General features: G+C 36.6%; 1 protein-coding gene across 2 annotated transcripts in view; it reads right to left on the bottom strand.

Moving 5' to 3' along the window:
- The window catches only part of LOC131436379 (uncharacterized), a 731,094-nt gene that overhangs the window by 96,803 nt on the left and 607,851 nt on the right, over positions 1 to 26,440 (bottom strand). For both annotated transcript variants that reach the window (XM_058605077.1, XM_058605076.1), the window contains 2 exons: positions 22,984 to 23,198; positions 18,950 to 19,088 (listed from right to left, as the gene is read on the bottom strand). In XM_058605077.1, coding sequence (XP_058461060.1) covers positions 18,950 to 19,088; positions 22,984 to 23,198 — 354 coding nt within the window. The remainder of the gene's footprint in view (positions 1 to 18,949; positions 19,089 to 22,983; positions 23,199 to 26,440) is intronic.

Here is a 26,440-nt window from a genome sequence, read left to right as displayed (position 1 = left end):
GGCAGACTTTTCACAACATCGATAAATACTCTGTACAATAAATTCAAAACTTTTTATTATGTACATCAATCTAGGAATAAAACGGTATTCAATTAAATATTTTTTGAGCATAGTTTTCGTCATCTTAAAGTATTACATTCCGCAATGCTTGCTGCACATTATAATCATCTGATTTAATGGGCCAAATTTAGCAAAGCTAGTACGATAAAGGTTCACAAAGAATACAACACGGTTCCGTAGTTACCGTAGGAAGGTATAAAAAAATAGTTCAGATAGGAGTTAAGCTGAAACAACCCGTCGTGTAACGATGTCCTGTATAAAGGAGACCAATAATTGTTCTTGGCGTTCTTTTAGTATGTGGATGCCAATTAGCATGCAACGAGCTTTGCATGACGGAAGAGGAAGTTTTGCCTAGCCCAACCCACGGGGAAATAATAATAGGACTGAACTGGTTCTATACATTCCTTGTGAATGATTGAAAATGTTGACTAAACTGTACTACCACATTAGAGTATCGACCTTACATAGTTAATGTGTAATCAACAATTTGTGTTTTAGTCTTTGTTAAGACGTAGAGTTGACTTGAGCTTGTTTTAAATATGATCAGTATCTAACGGGGAGAACAGTTTGTGGAAATTGACCTGCGAGTGCAATAATGTAATAATAATGCAGAGACGGAACTCGAACCCGTAACTAACTCCTAACCGGGGAAATTGTTTTACCAATTAAACTACCCTGCATATGAAAACACATGAAGAGAAAGTCTAATTGACTAGACGGGACCCAAGCATGCTTTGCTGTACTTGGTTACTATGGCATTCACTTTTACAGTTCTATATTTACAGACACAAATTCAACAGAATACAAAAACAAAATCTGAAATGTTTGGTAATCAATGAGCATTTCCGGCGCTGAAGGCGAATTCAAAAATAGCCGCCCCGTCAATTTTTTAACAAACACTATGGAGACGAACACACATTATTTCGTTTTCTCTTTCTGAAAGGTTATCTCAAGTAAAATTTTCAACTTTAGTAAATGCTTGTAGCTCTCTTGAGTGTTACATCATAAATCTCGCATCGAAACTGTAAACTCCACAAAAGTCCTCTGAAAATCATTGTAAGATCATATTGCAGCCATCATAAGGTTTATGAAGCAAAATGAAGAACCAGCATACCTCTGCGTTAAATCTATTTCGAAATGATTTAAAATTCAAGGAAGTTTCAACACGTGCTTTACGATCAACAGTAAAATTATTGAATTCCATAGTAAAAATATATTAAATTTTATTAACGACTTTGAGGTTTTTTCAGAATTAAAAAATGCGCTCAAGATAGAAATAAGAATTAAAACAAATAAAAATTATTTTTTGTGATTTATCGTCATTTTGATATAAATTAGATACGTTGCGTCATTACTAGTGCAAGCGTTCGGAAAGTAAAATATGAAAGTCAGTCGTATTTCATCCTTTTTTGTATTCTGAAATTTATTTGTTGTCAATAAATGCAACGGTAGATCGTCAAAATTGCGGACATGAAATTTCCTTAATTCAAATAACACTGAACCTAAGAAGTAATAAATCCCATAGACCACAGCAAATGTGTCGTAGCTATAATAACTACTATAATACTAAAACTCAACACAATTGTGAGGTTTCCGAAATCGAAAAAAATATGTTTATGCCAAATGTGTGTCATTTCGTAAATAATGCAAAAGAGTTGACAATGTAATTTGGAAAAACTTTGAGTTTTCCGCAATCTAAATATTTTTTTAAGACAAATATTTTGGATTTGCATGAAACATCGAGATATAATAATAATATAAGAAAGATTATTTTTGAAATCGACACTACGGAACTTGAACTTTAGAACTGCCTGAAACTTTGAGATCTTGCTTGGAAAAAAATCGACTCTGTAAATCCGAGGTCGAAATTCTTTTTTGATGCTAAATTTCTTAAAATTGCATGAAATGTCGAGATCTGGTGATATGCAATGATTCTGGACGCTAAGAATCGACTGCAAAGTCTGTTGACACAGAAAGGACAAATTTCACAAAAGGAATGTAATGCCAAGACTTTGCTTTACTTCGTACGGACAAGTCGATTCTACTTCACTCAGTATCTCGAATGGGAAAAGATCAGCAGAACTATGACAAAAATCATTGCCTCTCATGTGTGGCGTACGGGCCATAAAAATCCAGAGAAAGCTGAAGAGTATAGAATCCTTTTTCACGGCACAAACGAACCGCACGGAATACAAGTCGATGTACAATTACCGGAATTAGGAATACTAATTCGATTATGTGAAGACACTTAATTTAAATAGTCGCGTCCATTCCATGCGAAATGCAAAGAGACTTAAAGTATACGAAATTGTCGTCACTGTAAGGGGAAGTTTGGTAAATGTGAAAAATTATACATTGTTCCTTATTTATTAAGATTTCGACTACCATCTATCGCAAATATTTAGTTTTATCTATTCGAATCGATGCGATTTGACCACTGTTTACAAGTTCTTTTTTTTGTATTTTGAATTTGCATTCCTATGTAGAATTCGAAGACTAATAGTAGCCATGAGCTGTGGGGAAACAAAAAACAGAATCGAACCGGATTCGTACTTGCCGAAGATTACGAAGCTGAACAGTACAACATCCTCGCTAAGGATCAACCAACGCGACTTTCGAGATCGGGAGTTCATTTCATTTTGGATATATTCATCACCAACATCGCCATAGACAGCTCTCCGGTTGTCTTCGACGAGCTCTCTTCCGACCAGTTTCCAATAATATTGACGTTGGGATCTCCACCAGAAACAGTGCCTATTCAACCTCGGAGGAAATATTATCGCACAGACTGGGTCCAATTTTAACAAATTGCCGTCCAGCTTATTAATATCGATTTGCCACTAGATTCCCCGATGGAAATCGATGCGGCCCTATCTTCCTTCCAGCATTCAATCACAGTCGCTCGTGATAGGACGGTTCCAGTACAACATATGCCGAGTTTCTCTCTTCAAATTGATAGTGTCATCAAGAAACTCATCCGTCTTTGAAATATCTACCGGAGGCAGTATCAACGAACTGGCATCCTAGATAAGAAGACTACTTATAACAACTTAACTAGGATAATCCAGGAAAGGATATCTGAGCTTCGCAACAGGAACTTCCAGCAAAAGCTTTGAGAAATTCTTCCACATTCAAAGCCCTGCTGGTCCTTAACGAATGTACTTAAGAAAAAAACCGAAGCCTATTCCTCCTCTGAGGTCACCCCAGGACGCAGCTGAAGGAATACCTTAAATCACACCAGTAGAGAAGGCAAATGCGCTAGGCTAGCAGTTTGTGTTTTCTCAACATTGTTAGTCCACATGAAAATACCGTTGCTGATAGCGTAGCTGAGGTTGACCAATCAGACAGCTTGGTTCCTGAGGAAAGTAGAGTCACTGCGAATGAGCTGATGGCTATTGTGAAAAAATCCAAAAATATGAAGGCTCCCGGTTTCGACAACACATTCAACATTGAACTGAAACATTTGACTATTCGCTCATTTGTTTTCTTAGCTGAAATTTTTAACAGGTGCTGGGAGCTTGGCTACTTCCTTTCAATGTGGAAGTTAGCTAAAGTTATCCCAGTTTTGAAACCGGAGAAAGATCCTTCCTTTTCTAAGAGCTATTGGCCCATCAACTCACTCTCTGCCCTATCCAAGCTGTTCGAAAAGTCAATACAAATGCGAATTCTTGCTTTCGCAGATGAACAGGATATATTACTGGAAGAACAGTTTGGGTTCCGGAAAGGAAGATCCACCATCCATCAACTCACAAGGGTTAACAATGTCATCCAGCAAAACAAATCAGTGTCCACAACGACTGCCATGGCAATATTGGATATTGAAAATGCATTCGATAATGTGTGGCACGATGGCCTGGTGTTTAAACTGCATCGGAATAATTTTCCGATGTATCTTATTAAAATTATCAAAAATTATCTTGCAGATAGAGCATTCCAGGTTTCTCTGAATAATGCACTAACAGAAAGATTTACTATTCCTGCTGGTGTACCCCAGGGAAGTATCCTAGGTCCCATCCTATACAACATTTTTACATCAGACATCCCACCTCTTCCGGGTGGTGGTGTTCTGTCACAATTTGCTGATGATACTACCATGCTTTACAAAGGTCGTGTCATTAATGCTCTGAAGAATAAACTACAGACAGGTCTGCACGCTCTAACTGAATAGCTGGAAAATTGTGATCAATGCAGCAAAAACTCAGGTCATCTTGTTTCCACATTCAAGATCTCCAAAACTTGTTTCAACAGACGAATGCCGAATACGATTCGGTGAAGAGGTCATCCAATGGTCCGACGAATTTATTTATCTAGGACTCACTTTTGACAGACATCTGATATTCAGGTCACATGTTGACAAAATCGTTCAAAAATGCAGCATACTCATTAGGTCTCTGTATCCGCTGATTTGTAGAACATCTAAATTGTGCCTGAAGAATCGGATGGCTGTCTATAAACAAATCATCTACCCCGCAATTGAATACGCAGTCTCTGTTTGGCGGGGCTGTGCCCGACCGCACAAACTTAGGCTTCAGCGCATTCAAAGTAAGATCTTAAAGGTGATTTTAAATCTACCCTCTTGGACAAGGACTAGTGAAGTACATGAGATGGCCTCCCTGGATATACAAAGGAGTGTATCGAAAAGTAGTTAGCAACATTGATTATTGAATAAAAAAGCGATGAAAAAAAACATATTTTGGCATCAGTTTTTGATCTATTGTAAAAAAAATTACATTTTTCTGCATTTGACTGATTATATTGAAGAAAAACCTAGTTTCTGTGAAACGCTCGCACTTTGGACTTGACATTCTTCATTAAATTCTGCACAGTTACTTTTGTGACTCTCCTGGTGGCAGCTGTCCAGTTTTTTTAACTCCTGCATGTTTTGGGACCCTGTACCTTCCTTCCGAAAGTGCCGCTTGACAATTGCCCAATACCTTTCAATTGGCCGAAGATCCGGGCAGTTCGGTGGGTTGATGTCCTTTTCCACGAATTGTACATTTTTTTTTGACCACCACTGTAGAACGGAGTTGGCGCAGTGGGCTGAAGCTAAATTCGGCCAGAAAGGAGGAGGAGCCTTATGCTTTCTGTATAGTGGCAGCATTCTCTTCTTCAAACATTCTTCCTCGTACACCTTGGCGTTAATTGTGCCCTTCGTGAAGAAAATTGACGACCGCAAACCACAGGTACAAATTGCTTGCCAGAACAACAGCTTCTGCCCAAATTTTTCCATCGCCATCGTGGTGTCAGGTCCTGGTACACCGATTTCGTATAATATTGCGGTCCGGGCAGCGCTCGAGAGTCTTCCTTGGCGTAGGTTTCGTCGTCGATCAGGATGCATCCGTCTTTATTCTGTAGAATCCGGTTATACAGTTTTCGCGCTCTTGTTTTGGGTTAAACTTGCTGTACCAGGGACTTTTTCGGCACCTTCTGTTTTCAGGGAGCTCCGAACTTTGATCCGTTGAATCATCCCGATGCTGGTGTTGAAGTGCTTGGCCAAATCCCGCGTCGACGCCGATGGGTTTTTCCTGATGTACTCAACCACTTTTAAGTCCCGGCCGGCTGGCTAGGACCCGTTTTCCTACCGGATCGGGGCGAATCCTTCATGGAAAGGGTCTTACCGAACTTCTTGATAATATTTTTGACACTGGTGTGGTGCACTTTCACCGGTTTTGCAATTTCGTTGTACGTGACACCACTTTCTGAGCACCAAGTGTGCAGAATTTTCTTTCGCGTTTCCGGATCAATTCGACTCATCATTGAAATGATAAACCGTACCGAAACCAATCGATTGCGCAGCTGTTATTGACATGTAAACAAACATGTCACCGCAAAACACGCTGCAAAAAATTAAGCCATTTCAGAGTAATAACTTGTTGAATGTTGCTAACTACTTATCGATACACTACTTAGAACATAAATTCGAACAATACAGCACGAAATTTGAAGGGAGGTGCTGAATCTCTGTAATACTAATAATTCAAAAATTTTACGTAGTAAGTTAGGGATAATTATAAGTAGGTAGATATTTTAATAATAATTAAAATAAATAATATGATTAAACATTAGTAAGTAAAACAAGAGTAACTAAAACACCTATTATTAATATCCAATCATACGAACAACAAAGATGAAAGGCCAAAGGTAATTCACAAAAATAAGATTAAGAAACAGATATTTATGCAAAAAAATATGCATATATTTCGTTCATTCTAACCTGCGTAGTTAACTGAGCAGGAAGTAAAGCAAATTTATCATTCCGGTTTGTTTAGGTCCAGAGCTTTGCTCCAGTTTCAGTATAATGAATTCAATTCAGTATTTAACCAATTGCGGGAGCAAATTACAACTAAAAATATACTACGACGGTTATGCAAAATCAGCCCTTCTGATGACTCCAAATGTTATTTATTTATTTATTTATTTATTTATTTATTTATTTATTTATTTATTATTCCTTCATCTGACCAGATATAGTCTACATGAAGCATTGGAAGGGGAAAAGCCCAATTGAAGATCCAAACAGAAACTATCTTCAATTTGGCATAAAAACCCCTTCTTCTTTTCTTATTTCTATGGTTGGCTGAACTGACAATATAATCACATCACAAACAGTTTCATGTTACATAAATTGACATATTGGTTTTTACATAAATTCTTATACACTAAGTAAATTTCTTAAGTCTATCTTTAAAATTATCACATGAAATGGAAAAGTCGAAAAAATCATAGACATTGTTAAAAATACAACACATCCCCCTTATGGGTTCGTTCTGTCCATAATCAGTACGTTGATGGTCAAGTCTTAAAAAGTTCCTCGATCCTAAAGTTCTAGGTGGTACGTTAATATTAACTCGAGAGAGTATATATGGAGCGTCAATTTGACCGATTAATAATTTTCCAATAAAAGCGGCCCTAAAGATATTCCTCCTTTTGGCAAGCGTGTCCATACCAAGCAATCTGCAGCGATCTGTATAGGGTGGTAATTCTGTAGGGTTACGCCATGGCAGAGATCTTAGAGCATAACGAATGAACCTAGCTTGAACTGATTCTATTCGGTTAATCCAGACATCTATGTAAGGACTCCAAACTACAGATGAAGTTTCAAGGACTGATCGCACAAGGGTGAAGTACAGTGATCGAAGACAATATGGATCTTTGAATTCTTTTGCTATTTTGAATATGAATCCAAGATTTCGGTTGGCTTGAGCAATAATATGACAGTAGTGGTCTCTGAAGGACAGCTGTGTATCCAGTAGTACACCAAGATCTCTGACAACTGATACTCTGTCGAGACATTCTCCGGAAACTGTGTAGCTCCAAACAACAGGCTTTTTCTTGCGTGTGAAGGTAATTACAGAACATTTGGATACACTTAGCGTCAATCGGTTACGCGTACACCAATCACAGAAAACATCGAGCTGTTTTTGCAAAACAATGCAGTCCTCTTCGGATCGAATGATGAGGAAGAGTTTTAGATCATCTGCATAAATAAGCTTACATCCTGGTGGCAGGATAAAGCAAATATCATTAAAAAATAAAGAAAACAGCAAAGGTTCTAGGTTGCTACCCTGAGGTACGCCTGACAAGCAGTGGTGGTAAAGCATCGATTCCGAACACGCAAAACGTGTTCGTTCCGAACCAAAAAGCGAACCACCATCGCGAGTATGAATTTGCCGATACCATCGTTCGAGCAAGCATCGCCGAACCAAGAAGCGATGCTGATGGTGACAGAACCGATGCTTTAGTTTGTGAGCCTATCGTTACTAGTATGTTCATGAACATCTGATTCGAGTACTATAGGCTGTTGCTTCGGATGAACCGAACTTTGTCGGCTGTGGCTGGACGTTTCAGTTTTTGGGTAGCTTATCAGAATATGGTAATTTTGTACATTTCCAGCGAGCGTAGGGTGGCTCAATATGATAAATTGAAAATGTTTTAACATTTGCAAATTCGATATTGAATAAATTGGTGAGTCAATAGATATTAAAATTGAGTAATTTTGGTCATTTACAACGAGCGTAGGGTGCCTGTATATGGAAAATAGGAAATTTTTTGACTAATCTCATTTCGATGCTCTATTGATTAGTGGATAAATAACAGTTCGAATTGGATAATTTTTTACATTTTCAGCGAGCGGGGGTGGCGCAATATGAAAATTTGTAAATTTTTTGATTTTTACTAATTTGATGTTTTATTAAATAATTGATTCAAAAGCAATTAAAATTTAACAATTTTGGACATTTTCAGCGACCGTTGGGTGTTTCTATTTGAAAAATCGACAAAAATTGTATCTTAGACTAATTCGATGGTCTGTTGATTCTGGAAATAATTTTTTACATTTTTATCGAGCGTAGGGTGGTGCAATATGAAAATTTGCATATATTTAGACTTTTGCTGATTTCATGTTCCATTTAATAGTGAATCAAGAGCAATGTAAATTTGATAATTTTGGACATTTTCTACGAGCGTAGGGTGGTGCTATTTGGAAAATTTTAAAATTTTTGACTAATGTCGATTCAATGTCCTATTAATTGGTGAATCAATAGCAGTTTCAATAGGATTTCCAATTTACAGCGAGCGTAGTGTGGTCCTATTTCAAAAATGTTAGTATTTGAATTTGCAGATCCGATGCTTTATTGATTGATGAATGAATTAAATTCGAATAGAATAATTTTATACATATCTTGTGGGTGTGGAATGGCTTAATATAAAACCTTTTGCTAATTCAATGTTTAATAGATAGCAATTGGAATATTAGAATTTTAAGCATTTTATTCGGTGGTAAAACTGCTTTACATGAGAAATTGTGAACTATTTTTCCAAATCGGATGCTGTATTGATTAATATATAAATAATAGTGGTGGTTAACCATCGGATTTAAACATGCAAATCGTCGAAGTGCCTGTGATTTTGATTGTATTTTTTAACGCGCTATTGCTTTGCTCATCAACTGGAATAGAATTTAGTTTTGATGCTGTAGGTAAGCATTTCATCGAACCATAAATAATAAAACTACGGATCGAATAGAGCTCAATTGACCTTCGCCGATGGTCTGCCAACTGAATGGTTTGGTACATATTGCTCCACCGAACAGCAAGCGAACTTGACCATAAACCGAATGAACAGCTTATGCATATTTTTGTTAGGAAAACATTTTTAAACGAATATGTATAAAGCATTGGTGCTCGGTTCCCGCTTTACCGCTGGCATGAAATTGTAAATAGTTTAAAAATTACAATTTCTATATTAAGCCATCCAGCGCTCGCTGAGAATATTCAAAATTAACAAACGTCGCTCGCTCGCTAGAAACGTCCAAAATCATCCAATTCTACCTCATCTATTGAACATTAAAATACCAAAAATCAAAATATTTTCAAAATTTTATATTAAACCCTCCTACGATCGCTGAAAATGTTCATCATGAAAATCATCTTATTTGAACTGCTATTACTTCATCAATCAATAGAGCATCCAATTGACATTAGTCAAAAACTTTACCATTATACAGATAGAACCATCCTATGGTCCCTGAAAATCTCAAAAATGAGCAATTTGTAATTGTTATTAATTCACTATTAAATGAAACATTTTATCAGCAACAGTCAAAAAACTTACAAGTTTTCATATGTCGCCATCCTACACTCACCGAAAATGCCCAAAATTATTCAATTCGAACTGCTATTGATCCAACAACCAACAAACCATCGAATTAGTATTAGTCAAAAATTTTACAATTTTTCAAATAGAAAAACCCTACGATGGCAGATAATTTCCAACGATTTTTTACTATTTAATAAATCATCGAATTAGTAAAAAAATCCAAATTTTCAAATTTCGCCACTCTACGCTCTCTGAAAATGTCTAAAATTATCCAAGTTGAACTGCTATTGATTCAACAATCAATAGAACATCAAATTTAAATACGCTCGTTGAAAATACCTGAAATTACTTAATTGTCTTTGGTATTGACTCACCAGTTTATTAAACATCGAATTTGCAAGAGTAAAAAAATTCCCTTTTCATATTGAGCCACTCTACGATTGCTGAAATGTTCCAAAATATTCAATTCTTATTGTTATAGATTCTATAACCAAAACCATAAAATTTGCAAAAGATCCAAAACTTACTATTTACCATATCGAGCCACCCTACGCACACTGATAATGTCCAAAATAATACCATTTGAATTGCTATTGATCGATTTATCAATCGAACAAAAGATTTTTTTTGTGCTGATCACGTGTGCATTGGTAATTTCAAAACCAGGATGCGAGACTTGAAATCAACAAAGCATTGTATCGAACGCAGTTTACTCGACCCTCGCCGATGGCCCACCAACCGAACGGTTCGAAACAGATTGCTTCGCCGAACACCGAGCACAGAACACCTTCGCATTAAACGAGGGAATAGTTTTCGAACATATCGCATGCTTACGCTCGGTGAACATTTTTGAGTAAATTTGCAGAAGCATCGGCGTTCGGTTCGCAATTTACCACCACTGCTGACAAGTTGGAGAAATTATCTGACTCGTTATTTCCAAGTTTGACAGAGAGAGTTCTACCAACGAGATACGATCTGATCCATTCAGTGAACGTTTTGGAAGCACCCAGTTTTCGAATTTTCGCAAGTAAAATAGCGTGATCCACGCGATCGAATGCTGCTTTGAGATCAGTATAAATCGTGTCCACCTGTGCCCCATCTTCCATACTTCGAATGCAATGCGATGTAAAATGAGCAAGGTTTGTAGCTGTAGATCTGCCTGGGAAAAATCCATGTTGATCTGTCGATATGTATGTTTTAATTTCACTGAATAGAACATTGCTCACGAGAATCTCGAATAATTTAGATCCGGCGCAGAGTGATGTAATTCTACGGTAGTTTTCTACATTTTGCTTATTTCCTTTTTTAAATACGGGAAACATGTATGATTTTTTCCAGCATTGCGGAAATATTCCTTGCGAGAGCGACTGATTGAATATAAGTTTTAAGGGAGAGCACAAAGCATTTGCACATCTTTTCAGTATAATAGCAGGAATGCCATCTGGACCAGACGATGATGATGACTTCAACTTATTCAATGCAGTGAGTATATCAGCGTTGGTGAACTGGATGTTATTAAGGCTTAGTACATCACAAGGAACATCTCTTAGACCGGACTCCACCTGTGCTGAAGTAGATGGGACAGTCTCAAAAACACTTGAAAAGTGTTTAGCAAACAGCTTGCAGATTTCACCAGACAAACTTGAACTTTCATTCCCAAGAGTCATCATGGAAGGAAGACCGTTCTCCTTGCGTTTGTTATTCACAAAAGACCAGAAACGTTTTGGGTTCTGTTTAAGGTTGGCTTGAATCTGTAGAACATGTCTCGAATAAAGGAAGCGATTATACGCCTTATAATTGTTGCTGGCATGAGTGAATTCCCGTTTGGTAGTAGGATTACGTCGAATTGTATAGTGCCGAAGTGCAGCTGCTCTTAAACGTTTTAGTTGACGAAGGTGTCGATTTGACCAAGGTGGTTTTGGTCGAGGACGAGGGGCTGGTACATGTAGTCTAAACAAATAGTTGAGCACAGATGTAAATCTTTCCACCGCTACATTGACGTCTTTTGCATTGTCCAAGAGTAATTCCCAATCGATTGACTCCAATGAACTATTAAGTTTAAGAAAATCGGTTTTAAAAAAATCAAATTCTACATCTTCGACCACATCATTGAAACAGATTTTTTGGTAGCATGTTAATTCAGCCAACAGAGGAGGATGATGGCAATCTATACCAACAAGTGCTTCATCAGATTGACGCACGTGACAGTTCGCTAACGCTTCCTCGTTAACGAACAAAAGATCCAAAGTGCGATTCAATCTATTAGTCACTGTACAAATTTGAATCATGTTCAATAAAGACATCCCGTCTAACAGAGTGCTACTAGATCCCGACACGACTGAGGATGACGGATCGGCAGACGCAAATCCATAGGAAGTGTCTTTCCACACAATACCAGGTTGATTGTAATCACCAAATATTAGATGAGAGGTTGAAGGATCAAGCGAGTTTGCAACATTCATCGCGGAGTCAATATGCTGTTGTACTATGCTTGCATTAATTGCCAAATCTGGCGGAGTATATACTACACCGACGCATACGTTGAAATCTTGACTACTTATGTTCACCCAAAGCTGTTCGAGAGTAATGTTACAATTTTTGTTTGCTTTAGACATTAACCTATTAGTTACAGCGATGAGTACACCACCACCTCTTGTTTTACCAAAAATTTTTGGATCGCGATCGTTCCGATAAACTGTGTATCCAGGACCAAACAACTGCAGTGAGGAGATGTCATCGTTCAGCCATGTCTCGGACAGTACAATTACGTCATATTCTGCATCATAAACAGCAACGAAGAGGTCGTCGATTTTTGTGCGCAGGCCTCTCACGTTCTGATAATAGATTCTGAGTTGTGCAGTAGTTGAATCATCGTCGGGTATCTGCAATCCAGATTTGTTTTGAGGAGGTGCAGTATCGTTTGTAGCTTCAGAGGGACATATACCCTCCCTGGCTTTACCTGGAGAAAAAATCGCGGCGGCACCAGGATCTGGGATGACAGTCGATATGCAAGTGATGAGTACAGAATCGGAGACATATTTTTCAAGCGTTGACGGCAAACAGTAGTTGACGACTAAGTCGGAAGCATCTGTGTCAATTGGTGGCTACAAACGGTAGTAATTTTGAGGAGGAGCAGTATCATGTGTAGCTTCGAGAGGACATACACTCTCATTAGTTTTACCTGGAGAAAAATTCATGGCGGTATCAGGATCTAGAGAAGAAATCATGGCGGATGAATCATCTGGGATGACGGTCGACAGGCGAGAGACGGTAACTGAATCGGAAGCATCATTTTCACACAGTAAACAGGTGTTGACGGAGATGGAATCGGAAGCATCTATTTCAATCAATGGCTGCAAACAGTAGTTGTTTTGAGGAGGAGCAGTATCATGTGAAGCTTCGAGAGGACATATACCCTCGCTAGTTTTACCTGGAGAAAAAATCATGTCGATAACAGGAACTAGAGAGTAAGGCATGGCGGTATCGGAATCTGGAGATGACTTCATGGCGGCATCAAGTGATTGCTATTCAGCGCGGTGAATATATTGGCGTCTCCGTTCAACAAGTTTCTTATACACTGGGCATTTAAAGAACTATAAAGACTGCTTCTTTGCAAATCGGACAGTTTAGTGCAAATTTAGAATAATTTGATTAGTTTTGTAAATTTCTTGCAGTGCAAAATTTGTATCAAACGAGTGCTAGAATTTGACTGCTTCGCGTTCGTGAAAAATGTGTTTAATATCGTAGAGAATTTTACCATTTGGTCCTTCTGAATGCCCGTACACCATTTTGATAGTTTTTTTTTATTGAAATATGCAAATCCGAAATGAAATAATCGATATCAACATTCTATATGTTGCTATATTTTAATATTCTTACGATTTTCGGATTTCCAAATTCAAACAGCCAAAGAATCTGTTCTCCAAGAAATGTTATTTTATTGTATCCTCTTATTTTTAATTTATGACATTGCTATAAGTTTTAGACACTCCAATTTACGAAATATGTTTTGATGGTTTCCAAAAGGTACCCCTAAAAATGCGAACATGCGAATATTTTGCGTTTTAAGTTAAAAATATTTGGTTTCATTTGATTCTTTGCATGTCATCGCTATTATTTCAATTACAGTAACATGAAAAATGCAATTATTCTAAATTTTTGGTAAGTGTCGACATAAATTTATTACTATTATTGTTGTTTACCATTTTTATAATAAATAGGTACAAAATTCATGAAAAGTGTATGTCAGTTTTAATCGTATTCATGTCATGAAGTTATGTCTCTGACATTACCCACCCGTCGTTTCACCTTGAACGACTTCATACTTTGCGGTACTTAGAAGTATGCTCGAAAGCTAGAAACATTATTTTTCTTAGTCACAGTTCCGGCTATTTTCAAACAGTCCCGGCTATTTCCCATCCGTCCCGGCTATTTTCAAAAGTGTATCGAAAGATTAAGGAACGTTATGGACAATACATGCAGGAAAACCAAGCTTTTTGCAAGTGTCAGATCCGGATTTCCATTGCGACCGCACACACTTGCTCTTTTTTCGACGCCATCTTCGATCGAAAAGCTTGTTGTACAACCAAAAATTGATTTTACACAATGAACAGGCATACGTTTATCAATCTGCGAAATATTTCACGTGTTCATGAAATATTTCTACAGATTTGCGTTTGATAATAATATTGGCATAAACTTTTTCAATCAGTTCTGTGAAGTTGCTTATAATAGCGGTTATGTGCGTTTAGATCTTTTATTGGTTATCGAAATTTACAAGCTCTGCAGTAGCAAATGATTTTTTCGTGCATGAAATTTTTCAGAAAAGCAGATTTTCAGTATCTTTTTGGCATTAAAAATGCCCTACTCTTCACTATATGGGGCCGGGTGTCAATTAAAAGTTTCAAAAATAGTCGCGTAACCTTTTTTTGTCATAATTTTGAACGTTAATAACTCGGTCATTTGTTGATGGATTGTTATAATTTGACAACCAATTCGGACACAACCACAACAACCACGATTCGGAAACTTTTGACTTAAACATGTATGACGACGTCGTTTCAGTATTTCAATACCATACTATTGAAAAAATGGTTGGAATCGACCTATGTTTTCATCCACCAATCCCTGTTGTACAAAATGACGTCAACTTCTTGTTCGGCATAGGAGGCTTTGCGTCATGCATAAAAAACACCACATCGTTATGCGCAGTATGAAGAGTAATCTATAAATATATGCTGCACAATATTTCTTTGTCTAGTTGATGTTTGACTGCGAATGAAACAAGTAGCTCGTCCAGTGAGCTGATGACTGGATTGTATATGCGTTCACTTGCTGGATTGTCGCTTTTGCATTATGTGTTGGTGAAATTTCCTGTTGTCTGCAATACACCGCTTCGTGTTCGCTTGAATATCTTACACAGATAAAAATATTTTGTGAATTTACATCTATTTTCATGCACATATTTGGAGCAGGTAATTAAACATAAAATTACTTTACAATTCTGTACGTTTCAATATAATTTAATCGCAAAATAAGCGTTAATTGAAAGATACAGTTATATTAATTGAAAATTCAATGCAATTCAATTTAGTTTTGCATCGATGAAGGTTTTCAATCAAAATTTCGATTCAACCCATGTCTATTCTATGTTACTATTGATTTACATCTCGTGTAAATTTCATTATTTCTTTCTGTGTATATATCATCTAGCTATTGAAGAACCGAATCAGCGTGGTTATCGGTTCCTTTGGAATATCCCATGTATTTAGCAAATTGTTGGTCGATTTTGCCATTAAAAATGCCTTACACTTCGCTTCCCGAGGCTGGGTGTCAATTTAAAACATGCAAAACTAATCGCGTAACATTTTTCTGTCATAATTTTGAACGCTCATACCTCAGTCATTTGTTGATGGATTTATATAATTCAACAACTAATCGTTTCGGAAACATTTAACTTAAACTTATGAGATAACGTCATTTGAATATTTCAATTGCATACCATTGAAAAATTGGTTTGAATTGAGTATTTTATTTTGGTTCTCTGGTAACTATCAGGCTAATTTAGAATTATCGGCGATAGATCTAATTCGGATCTAATTTGCAGCACTTGTTCCTCGATGATTTGTTAATGGATTTTCCTAACTTAAATGATTCCAAAGCTTCAATATTGTAAGCTTAAAAATGTTTTAATTTGTCAACGGATCGGTTTGCATACTTAAATCTCCATTCCCATACGAACAAAACGTGACAATGTGACTGAACAGGTTGTTGTCCCACCAGGAATTAAACGCTTCAAAAGATTCAAAATTAAATTCTGAAACTTATCTAAAAGCGGCCTCCTCGGTTTGGTAGTATAAATGAGTTCCACAGGCTCACATATACAGTACAATTAGATGCAATATCATATAGTATCAAAGATAAACTCAAGGTAAGTTTACCTGCGATTTTACATGTATCGTTTGAATAGGAACCCTCGTAGAATTTGGTTAACCGCCAGTTTCAGTTCAATTATTATTTGCTTCAAAACAATAAGAGTCTGATGGTTACACGCGTTGTAATAATGAAAATGTTCATTCATGTGTTAATAACATCAAGTTACAATATGAACAAAATTTCGGAATTTTGTTGCGTATCCATTCCGTATATTCCTAATATGCCAAAGCGAAAATCAATGTAAGTAACTAAATATTTTATGCGGACTGTTTCACATTTTTCTTCTCCGTATTGTTGCCATATTATTTACCGGCACTTTCCGAAGATTATCGACTATTTTGAAGAAGGATTAATAAAATTACACTATTACTGAGTTTACTGGTACAACATATTTCGTTAAAATAAATAAAATCTTCTCTTGGATCGATTAACTGTTTATAAAATTAATAAGTTTGTACATTGTACATTGAGCTTTCAAGTAACTTTGAAAATTGTGGAAAGGGATCAAAATTGAATAGAAATGATTATCAAGAAAAAATCTAATTGTCAATTTTATCATTCGCTAACAATCTAAGCGTTAAAACTAGAGCAACTTTGTAATTAGTCAATTGAAAAAGTTTTTAGTTTAGTGTATCATTATCATTATCATCTTTATTTTTGTATTTATTATGAAGACCCTAGAAACGTTCCATTTTTAATGTTATTGTGCTCGGTCGTGTCTTGCATACAACCCTCTAATTTTTTGTTTCCGAAATGTTTTTATAGACTTTTTGCATTTACATTCTCACTAGTGATTCTTTAGTACCTGTAACAGAGAATTATCATTAATATGGGTGATTGAGACTTCAATGCTTCGGTTGAAATGATGTCTTTACTGTTTTCTGCCGAACGGTGAGTCGCACTCATTGAGCATACTACATCAGATCTTCCGGGATTCTAAGAGATTTCGAAATCATTTTCCTCTGAGTACGCCTTCCATTATTTCAATTTAGCGTTCGAGTTCTTGGGTGATGAACTGAATGTTAAGGATTGGTGGTCGGTTAAAATTTTAAGCTTCGCAATATAAAGACAGTGTCGAAATGCTTCCTGTCATTACCTGTTTCTCCTTGAGAAAACACTATAACAATAACATAATTGAATGCATTAATTGTGAGGATTCATTATAATCGGGATATATCAATTTGTCTGAAGATCGCGCACTTTCAGTTTCCGGTTTTTTAGTTTCTGTTTCTGATTTCGGCAGGGGCCGAGATCCCTCGGACCCTCCCTCTGGGTATGTGACTGCTGATAGTTTTGGTAGAGGTGGTAAGGTGTAAGATACTCTCCACATCTGCTATCCATAATGCAAAGTCGGATGGTTTTTTCCCACTTCAATGAACCTTTTCTTCGTCTCTTCTTATGCCCTTTGGGATTCGTCTGGGGTCATTTTGTCCTTGAAATAAAAATCCAATCGGGATTTCTTACGATACCTGTTAGAACAAATTTCGAAGCAAAAAATTGTTTATAGAAAACATTACCTTGAATATAAGATAATAATGTTTAAAATTACTTACCGACTAGAGACCCGTGTCCTCGATTCGGCCAGCATTTATACTGGTCTTGTTTTCAGGATGACCTCGATGGCGGAGGAGATCGGTGCTGGTATCTCAGATTATATTGTTTGCACTATTACAGAGGCTCTTGGATCCGATCGTGAAAAAAATCACACTGTATCCGACCTCGCTTCGTCCTTGTTTCGTGCTGGCGCTTAGAACCAGTTATTGTCGCTTTTCTCACTATTTCTCCGGTACGGCGTGCCCGGTAGAAAGCGTGACCAGGTGTTTTTAAATTTCACCTTATTTTAAGATTTTCACAGAACTAAAATTTTTGCATTTCTACGACACTTGTTTGAAAGAATTTTCATTAGGTCCTGGTCCACTTTCCAACACGAGGGTCCCTATTTGGGCGCCACTTAAGTTTTTTTCGTACCAGGAGTTCTATTTTAAGAGCTTAACGGTTAACTCACTGCACTATGCAATCAAGACTATTTTATTTAAATTTCTTGAGTTACAAGTCGAGTAAACTATAATTAAACGTTGTTGGACCACCTTATTACTTCAATGGAGCGCAACGCGGTGAAGTAGTACAGCATAGATTTGTTCGGTTTGTCTTTGGGGGAAATGTTTTACAATTATGTTTCTACTTTTTCTACTATTCAAGTCATCTCGGTCAACTCGATCAGTGAGAAGATCGTTATGTTAAAGAAAACGAAGCCGCTGACGATAACATATACCATAGTAGCTTAGTTTGTATAATATTTCCACGACACGGAGTAGGCAGTAGATTCGAGTCTATACTCTGGGTGAATGATTTACACGCTGTTTCATAAATCTGTTTTCTCGGCCTGTTTCTCATTGGCAGTGATGAAAAAGTAAAAACTCATCTAACTGCTATGTTGAAGGAATTGTTTAGATTTGTGAACACTATATTGTTATAATCGGATTACTAGAAAACTGAGAAATAAACACCCGATTATGTTTCAATTGCTGTACCTATTCAATTGAACATGTCGGGAAAAACTGAAATCACAAAACAGGAAGCAAGCAATTCCAAGGCAATCACAATCTGCACTCAGATGAAAATCTCTATTTTATCTATTATACTTTCGTACTGGTTTGTAACTTAGCATTTCTATTTATATTATAATAATGTTTAATACTGATAACATAAAACTTGATTCTTTCCAATGATACTGTCGGTAGTTAAAATCTGAATGAAATGTACAGGGAGTTACAATAAAGACAGACTTTTGATTATGGTAGGATACATTGTTGGATACATTTAGTAGAAACCAAAAAACAAATAGAGTTGTACTTACATGGATACGTTGAGGAAGCATGTCAGAAGAAATTCATTGTAGATAGCCATCGAAATGAATCGGCTTTCGTTAAACTCGGATGGAGCCTTTCGTACCATGATGCACAGTCGGACGCCCCACGCCAGGAACAACACTTCCACTGATGTCATTTATTATTGTTGGCATTTGAGTCGTTGTTGGGAGTGTCGTACAGCAGAATCAAGTTGGACAGAAGCAGCAAAAAAGATAGGACACGACGTTAACAAACATTAGGATAATATAGATAATCTCAAAATTACTATGTATATGTTCCATACTGCCCACATGGCAACATGAGTTTTGCCGGGTTACAGAAAGGATGATACACTTTTTTTTCAGATATATCTTTTGTCTAAAAGGAGCTTAAAATTCTTTGTTGTTATGATCGCTTTTCAGTACTCATGGTTTTATTTTATTGGAAAAAATTAAATAGTCTTTTCATTTACTGCAGATGTGATTTGAAGCATTATTTTGAACGTTCAGTCGGTCTGAGAATCGTTATTTTACTGCACATGACTTCGGGCTATGTTTTCAGAAGATTTCATTTGCATTTGCAATAAGCTTATTAACCCTCCGTCTGATTGATGGGTCCAGCCAGACCTTTTTTTACCATCAATTTTACATATTTCTAATTTATCTATCGACTTGAGGTTTCAGGTAGCTTCCTAAAATTTAATTGGCCATCAATCTATGCAATTTGCAATATAGACAGTGTTCTCTAAAAGGACGAAAAAAGGCTGATTTGAAACATTACCCTCGGTTTGCGCTCTTTCTATTCTATTATTAGTATTCTTTGCCCATTCACTGCTGAACATAGTGTGTAAACAAACACTTGACCTGAGGAAATCGTACGAAAACATACATACGTATGTGAATATATTTTGCGAGTGTTCTGTTAGTATTGGCTGCTAGATTTATCATATCTGCGTCTCAGTTTACGAATGAAAGTAGAACTAGGACACAAGTGCCAGTAAACATATTATTTACGTGCCGATTTGTTTGATTGTTTACATTAATACTTTTTCATATAAATTAATGAGAGATGAAGTCCAGTTTTTATACAATACACGGTCACGAGCTATTATTCAACGTTATTTCACAACAGACATCAAACATAGCAAACAAATCACCAGTGGCGCTTGTCGTGAACAGCAATCTCTATTTACTAACGGAAGTGGAAAAATTAGAAATTTTATTCTAGCAAAGTTACTCTACTAAACGCTCAAACGCTGATAAATTGATTCCTAAAATTAGCTTTAGAATCCTAGATGGTGTTTCGTAATTATTTGCCTATTTTTCAAATTTAAATCTGTTGATAGAAGAGTTTTAAAATTGCATTTCTAATGTCATCATGATCGGTCGAGTCTCGTACACATCACTGTAATTTTTTAACAACATGTTGGATGTGATGGCACTGGCGGCCTATTTTATTTGCAAAGAACTCGACGATGCAACAAAAATAATGCAAGACGCACTTTTCTCCATTCTCTGTCTAGAACTCTAGTTCTCCCGAACATTCATATAATCAAACATTTTGTCGTGCGTTCGTCTAATGAAACTTTTTTCGGTAAACCAACCAACATTCCATTGATTGTTGTGGCTAATCGTACAAGCATCGGTGTCGAAACATTTATATACGAGAGTGACTGCAAAATATGTTTACATGAAGCAGAAAAGATTCACCGTTGTTTACATTGTTTACATTTCAATACATAGGTTTTGCTTGCATAAATACTACAACGACAAACTCACAAAAAAGTTCATATCATATTTCATGAAAAATCTCTTTTTATAAATTAAAAATACGTTCCTATAAAATAAAATTTAAAAAACGCTCAAAAACATTATTGGTTTTACTATTCCCATTTTTCCGTGTAATATCTTTACTTTTACAATAATTTAACAAGAAAGAAATGTAAAAAAATGAAATATACCTGGTTTGTACAGATATGCACCTGAATACACTTCCAATTTACACCGAAATGCGTTAAAATACACGTAAATGAATAGGGGTGTGGCCAGATCCATCAGTCAGACCGAAGGTATAAAATGATCTGTCAGACAGAGGGTTAAATTGGATTGAGGGTGGTACAGTATGTTCTACAAGATAGAAGGTACGAGTATTTCGAAAGAAATGAAGGCATTTATTTCAATCATTGTTTACAGTACAATAGGCTTCAGCGAAATCGATCAGTATATAGTACAATAACAGCCACGATCGAGTATAGCTTGAGCCTGAGAAGTATCCCGTAAACATTAACTTTTACCGGATGTTTGACATTGCCTTGAACGAAATATGGTATTGTTTCTCAATCAGACACGCTTCACTTGAACACTTGCACAAAAAGTTGCTTCATCCGATAAAATCGTGTCCGAGCAATCGCACTCTTCCACTCCAGCAAACTCACATGTTTTCTTCTGTATGAGTTTAACTACACGCAGGCTGATCGTGTTGATTCGCTGAAGTTTACCCTGTCCGATTTCCTTTTTGTGTCAAGATGTGTAATTCTACACACTTTGAAAATTTCGCTGAATTCGGTAAATTTTTAAACCGAATTTTCGACTGCTGACCGTTCGGTAATTCAATTGGTTGCTGAGCGTTCGCTATGGCAATTTGAAATTGAATTAGAAACGCAGACTTCATGTCCCGATTTACAGGAATTACTAGATCAATCGATTGATATCGCATTCTATTGGCAAATCAAAGAATGCTTACTGAAAACTTCCTCCTTTAACCGCTAGATAATCTATTCCATGTTCACTGTTACTGGATAAAGACGACACGTAAATGCAAAGAAAATTTGAAGAGACGCTGGAAGTTCAACCACAGACTAACAGACAGGACACTCAAATTGGATTCTTCAGCCATTTTAACGGTAATTTCAAATATTCCATTAGTTCCTCGCATACGTTATGATGACGCCACGTTAGCCTATCAAAAACATCCAGTCTGTCATCTAAACTGTGTTTATTTGTTTATTTACAAACAGACTTGCCATTCATACAGATGTCTGTAATGTACTGATTTGTATACGTCCATGCGGATTTCATGCAAGGTACAGATTTTTATAAAAATAGTCAAAACTAAATAAAGAATTGTGCATGCTTCTCATCCTCTAATGCAATAAAAAATCGAACCCATCTTTTGCTACGATATTTACTTGCTTCTGTCCTGCTGCCACATAATTTCGGATGAAAATTACAAACACAATCAACAATAGCTTAGATCGCTACAAATTCATTTTACGTCGACCCCCATTTTATGACGGGCCCATGTAAAAACCACAAACCAATAATCGGTTTCACGTACCTGAAAAATCATATGACTGAACAACGTTAAGAAAAATAAATTTTTGCCCTCAAACATTGCTAAAGTTAAAGTTATTAACAACGTATTCCCATAATTAATTGCGACCATTTATTTTCAATTGTTATACAAAGCCTAATGAAATCAGGCATCTCTGCAAGCAGCTGATCTGTGCTGACAAACGGGGGGGAACTAACTAGTAAAAAATCGTTTATATAACACAAGGGGTGTACCGATAGTAAATAGCTCAGATCAATATAGGTGGAACTAGTGCCCCACGAAAATTTATTTTTAGAAGAAATCACTCATAGCGTCATGTCTGTTAGTTTGTGGTTCAACAGCACTGGCCTGAGACAAATAGATAACCGAAAAATAACTTGTGAAATGCTTCGGTAGAAAAAAGTCTTTGTTGCATCTTATAGCCACTGATGGTGAGAAATGAATTTTTTGGTAAACCCTAAACGCAAGAAATCGTAGGTAAATCTTTCTGAAGCATTGATCAGACCAATTCTGTTATGTATGTTTATATCACACCGATTTCAACCTGCAGATCGTGTAACCGTAGCTGTGTTTATTTTTTTTGTTCCCTTTACTGTTGCTTGTGTGGGTAATTTGTAGTAGTTGATATTTTTGATTTCGTGTTTGCTTCGGGAGCTTTCATCTTAATTGATACCAGGTATATTTTTATTAAACATTACGTTTCACTTACTGGATGTGAAAGTGTGATCCCACCAGTCGGTCTTACAGAGAAAGGCCTTCAGATTGTCCGCCGTGCGACCGACAATTACCACGGGTGGTGCCACTAAAGTCCTCACCAGCAATGCGATTCCCACGAAACCGCACAGAACTCCCAGGCGTTTGAGTAGATATGCATCAGTGATTTTGACTGCTTTCGCTGAACGCACGCGAAAGATGACAGATATCCTGAAAATAAACCACAAATTATTTATCGTTTGTTTACAGGTTTTCATTCTGTGGCATGGTATAAATTTTGTAGCTTGCACCGCCCTTTTGTCCGATTCGTTATTTTTTCACATTAACTAGCACCACATGTAGGTCCAACTATAAACCTTAAAGGACCTCATAAAAGTCCAACTAAAAATTTTAGACGGGCACGAAAAGCATGTGAGGACTTTAATTGCGAAGATGAATATATTATTATCAATCGATAATGGGCACCATGCAGTCTGTAGTAAGAAACTTGTTTTAATGTTCAACCCAAAAATATCAACTTTTTACAAACTCAACATTTTTATCCGTTCACTTATTGACTATTGGCTCGTACATTCAGATTTGACTTTCGTTATTATGTTTGATTGTCTTTGTCATAAAGAAAGGCTATGGAATCATGTGTAAACCGGCTATGGAATTAAGAGTCAATTTTTATGTATATTTCGAATCAGTTCCTAGAATCCGCAAAATATCTGTGTTTTTGTGTGACTGTATGTACTTTGAGATGGCTATAACGTTATTCAAAAGTTTAGATTCAAATAAAAAGTCTTACGATTTCATAGATCTGATTTTTGAGTTTCATTCGGGCCCGATTACGGAATTACTGGGTGATGAGTTAATAAAAACTTTTTTCAAGGGTTTATTGGCATGAATGAAAGTGTAAACATAAGCTGATTTCATTATACTCATCAGTAAATTCTTCTAGTGCACACTACAGGGTGCTCTATCTTTTATGTCCATATGTGAACATTGAATAACTTTGAGAAGAAAAAAACAATCGATTTCTATAAGTGATGTATTTTTATTTAGTTTGGCTCCTTACAATTTTTTAGACTAGTTTCTGGAAACAATATCAATTAAGTGGCCACCTTTATTAGCAACTATCTGAATTACCCGGCGTTACTCGGAAATGTTTCGGGAAAGTAAGGAAACTGTCCTACCTAGCGACATAATCTAACTATAGTGAAACACATCTTAGACGGCAATCCGATTGAAAAATACTCCGTACATGTCCAGATTGGTTACGGCCAGTGACCCATCTGAGATCTCCCAATAACCATAATTTTCACTGTATTCTCGTCAAATCGGATCAATTTTATCTTTTCGTAAAATCCGATCAATTTCACCTTACACTTCCCATGTTTGGGGCACTTGCTACACTCCCGCTCCCTTAAAATAACCTTATAATCTCCTTTGATATAAAAGTATTATCTGTATTTGTCAAGAAGCATCGTTTCAATAAATTTTATATTGAACTTGCCATTTTTTAATGTGAATTTATTACAGCTCTCCTCCATGATTACCCTTATGACCACCTCTGGATAGTGTAGAAAGTATCTGTGCTCTTCAAAAAGTTTCGATTCCCGATCAAAGTTTCGATTCCCGATCATGCTGAAACTTACATACACTCGCGTTTACGGGCAGATAAAGTATAATTTTCCCTTAGTTGCTTGAATTTTTCGGCAATCAGATCTTTTGAAATTATTTAAAAAAATTTGCGTTTTATTCAAATTACCAATAGCAATACTATCTAGCACGATCTTGAAATTGCTCCTCTCTTGTTTAAAAAAAAAATGGGAGATGAAAACTGATTTCCAAAACCCCCTCTTTCTAGTCTAAATACCCTGCCTTGTTTGTCACCAAATAAGATAAATTTTACAATAAACACCCACTTAGAGAGAGTGTGTGTCATTTAGAGAGAGAGAGAGAGAGAGAGAGGCACTTGCTACAAACTCCACCCCTTTGATCACATCTGCAATGAATATCAGAGCTCGTCAAGGAAAATCAAAAACTATCCTTATGACATGTGAGTTGCAAAAAAGTGCCTGTGCCAAGTTTGGAGATAATTTACTGAGTTGTTATGAAGCTTTGCCGATATATACAAACAATTTGATTTCCAGCTTCTTCATTAGTGACACTTACTATCCTTAACGCGTATAAATATTTATAATATTACGACCATTTTTTAGTTATTATAAATATCTGTACCTGTAGAAAAATATCGAATTTCGCAAAATTCGAAACATTTTGCATCAAATTCCCTCTGTTAGCAAAGACTTACTGCAGCCCCCTTTAAAATAACCTATGAACAGCAATAATAACTTGTGTCAAGTTAGGAGTGGTAATCTTTTTGAGTTGTTTCGGAGCTATGATCGAACATATAAACAATTTGAAATTTGCACCCGGCGAACGACTAGGTTAAAGCCGGGTATGAATATACGATAAAAATACTTTGCACCCCCCTTGGATGAGACCCTTACTTTATCAATCCCCCTATCCTTGCTCTCCAAAAAATCCTCTTAAGATCATTTGAAGTGCAAATAATATCGATACTTGTAAAGAAGTATCGTTTAGAGAAAATACTATCACATTCACATTAAACTTTTCTTTAAAAGGCACTCATTATACCCACCCCCCTCCACAAATACACTCAAGACCATATTTAAATTTTTCAAAAAGTATGTATGGTCTTCGAAACGTAACGTAATTTGACTAGAAAATTAGATAAATATTGTCATGACCCTCTCTGTTAAGGACACTTGCTACACACTCCTCACTCCCATTTGAAAATACCCTTATGACCATTTATAAAGAGCAAGAAGTACCTGTGCCAAGTTCGATAGCAAAGCGCTTAGTCGTTTCGGAGTGATGCCGTTACAAACATTACAAACCCCTCCTCCTTTTTACAGACCATTATAATCATATCTGAGTTTTGCAAAAAGTACCTATGGTCTTTCAAAAGTATTAGATAAATTTAGCCAGGACCCCTCCTGTTAGGCAGAGATGGCATTTCACTAGAGTGATACACCAATGCGGATGTTTCATTTCTACACTGCGGATACATTTGGTGTGCTCCACACAAAAAGGAAAGCGCACTTCCTCTCAGTGTCCATTAGACAAACTTTGCTTGTGTTGAAAGTAGCTGGTGCGAGAGAATCGCTCTCACGTGCTCTCGCCTAAATACACCCAAGTGATCACTGGCGCGGGATGGTGAGCGAACACTTCTGTGCACTTCAACTAATAGAGAGTAGATCTGACCTTGCTATGAAACACTTGCAAGGAAAAACGAAAATTCAACAATAAATTGTTTTATTTTGCTGACGTTGCGTGTCCCACGCTTCTTCTACTCAAACCATACGTCAGAGTGCTCAGAGAATTTGATAGCTCTGCTCTAGTACTTTTGTGCGATTCAGTGGAAAAGGTAAAAGGAAATA

This window comes from Malaya genurostris, chromosome 3 (assembly GCF_030247185.1).
Source record: "Malaya genurostris strain Urasoe2022 chromosome 3, Malgen_1.1, whole genome shotgun sequence".
In the NCBI taxonomy this organism is placed as follows: Eukaryota; Metazoa; Arthropoda; class Insecta; order Diptera; family Culicidae; genus Malaya; species Malaya genurostris.
This window is presented reverse-complemented; position numbering and strand designations above follow the sequence as displayed.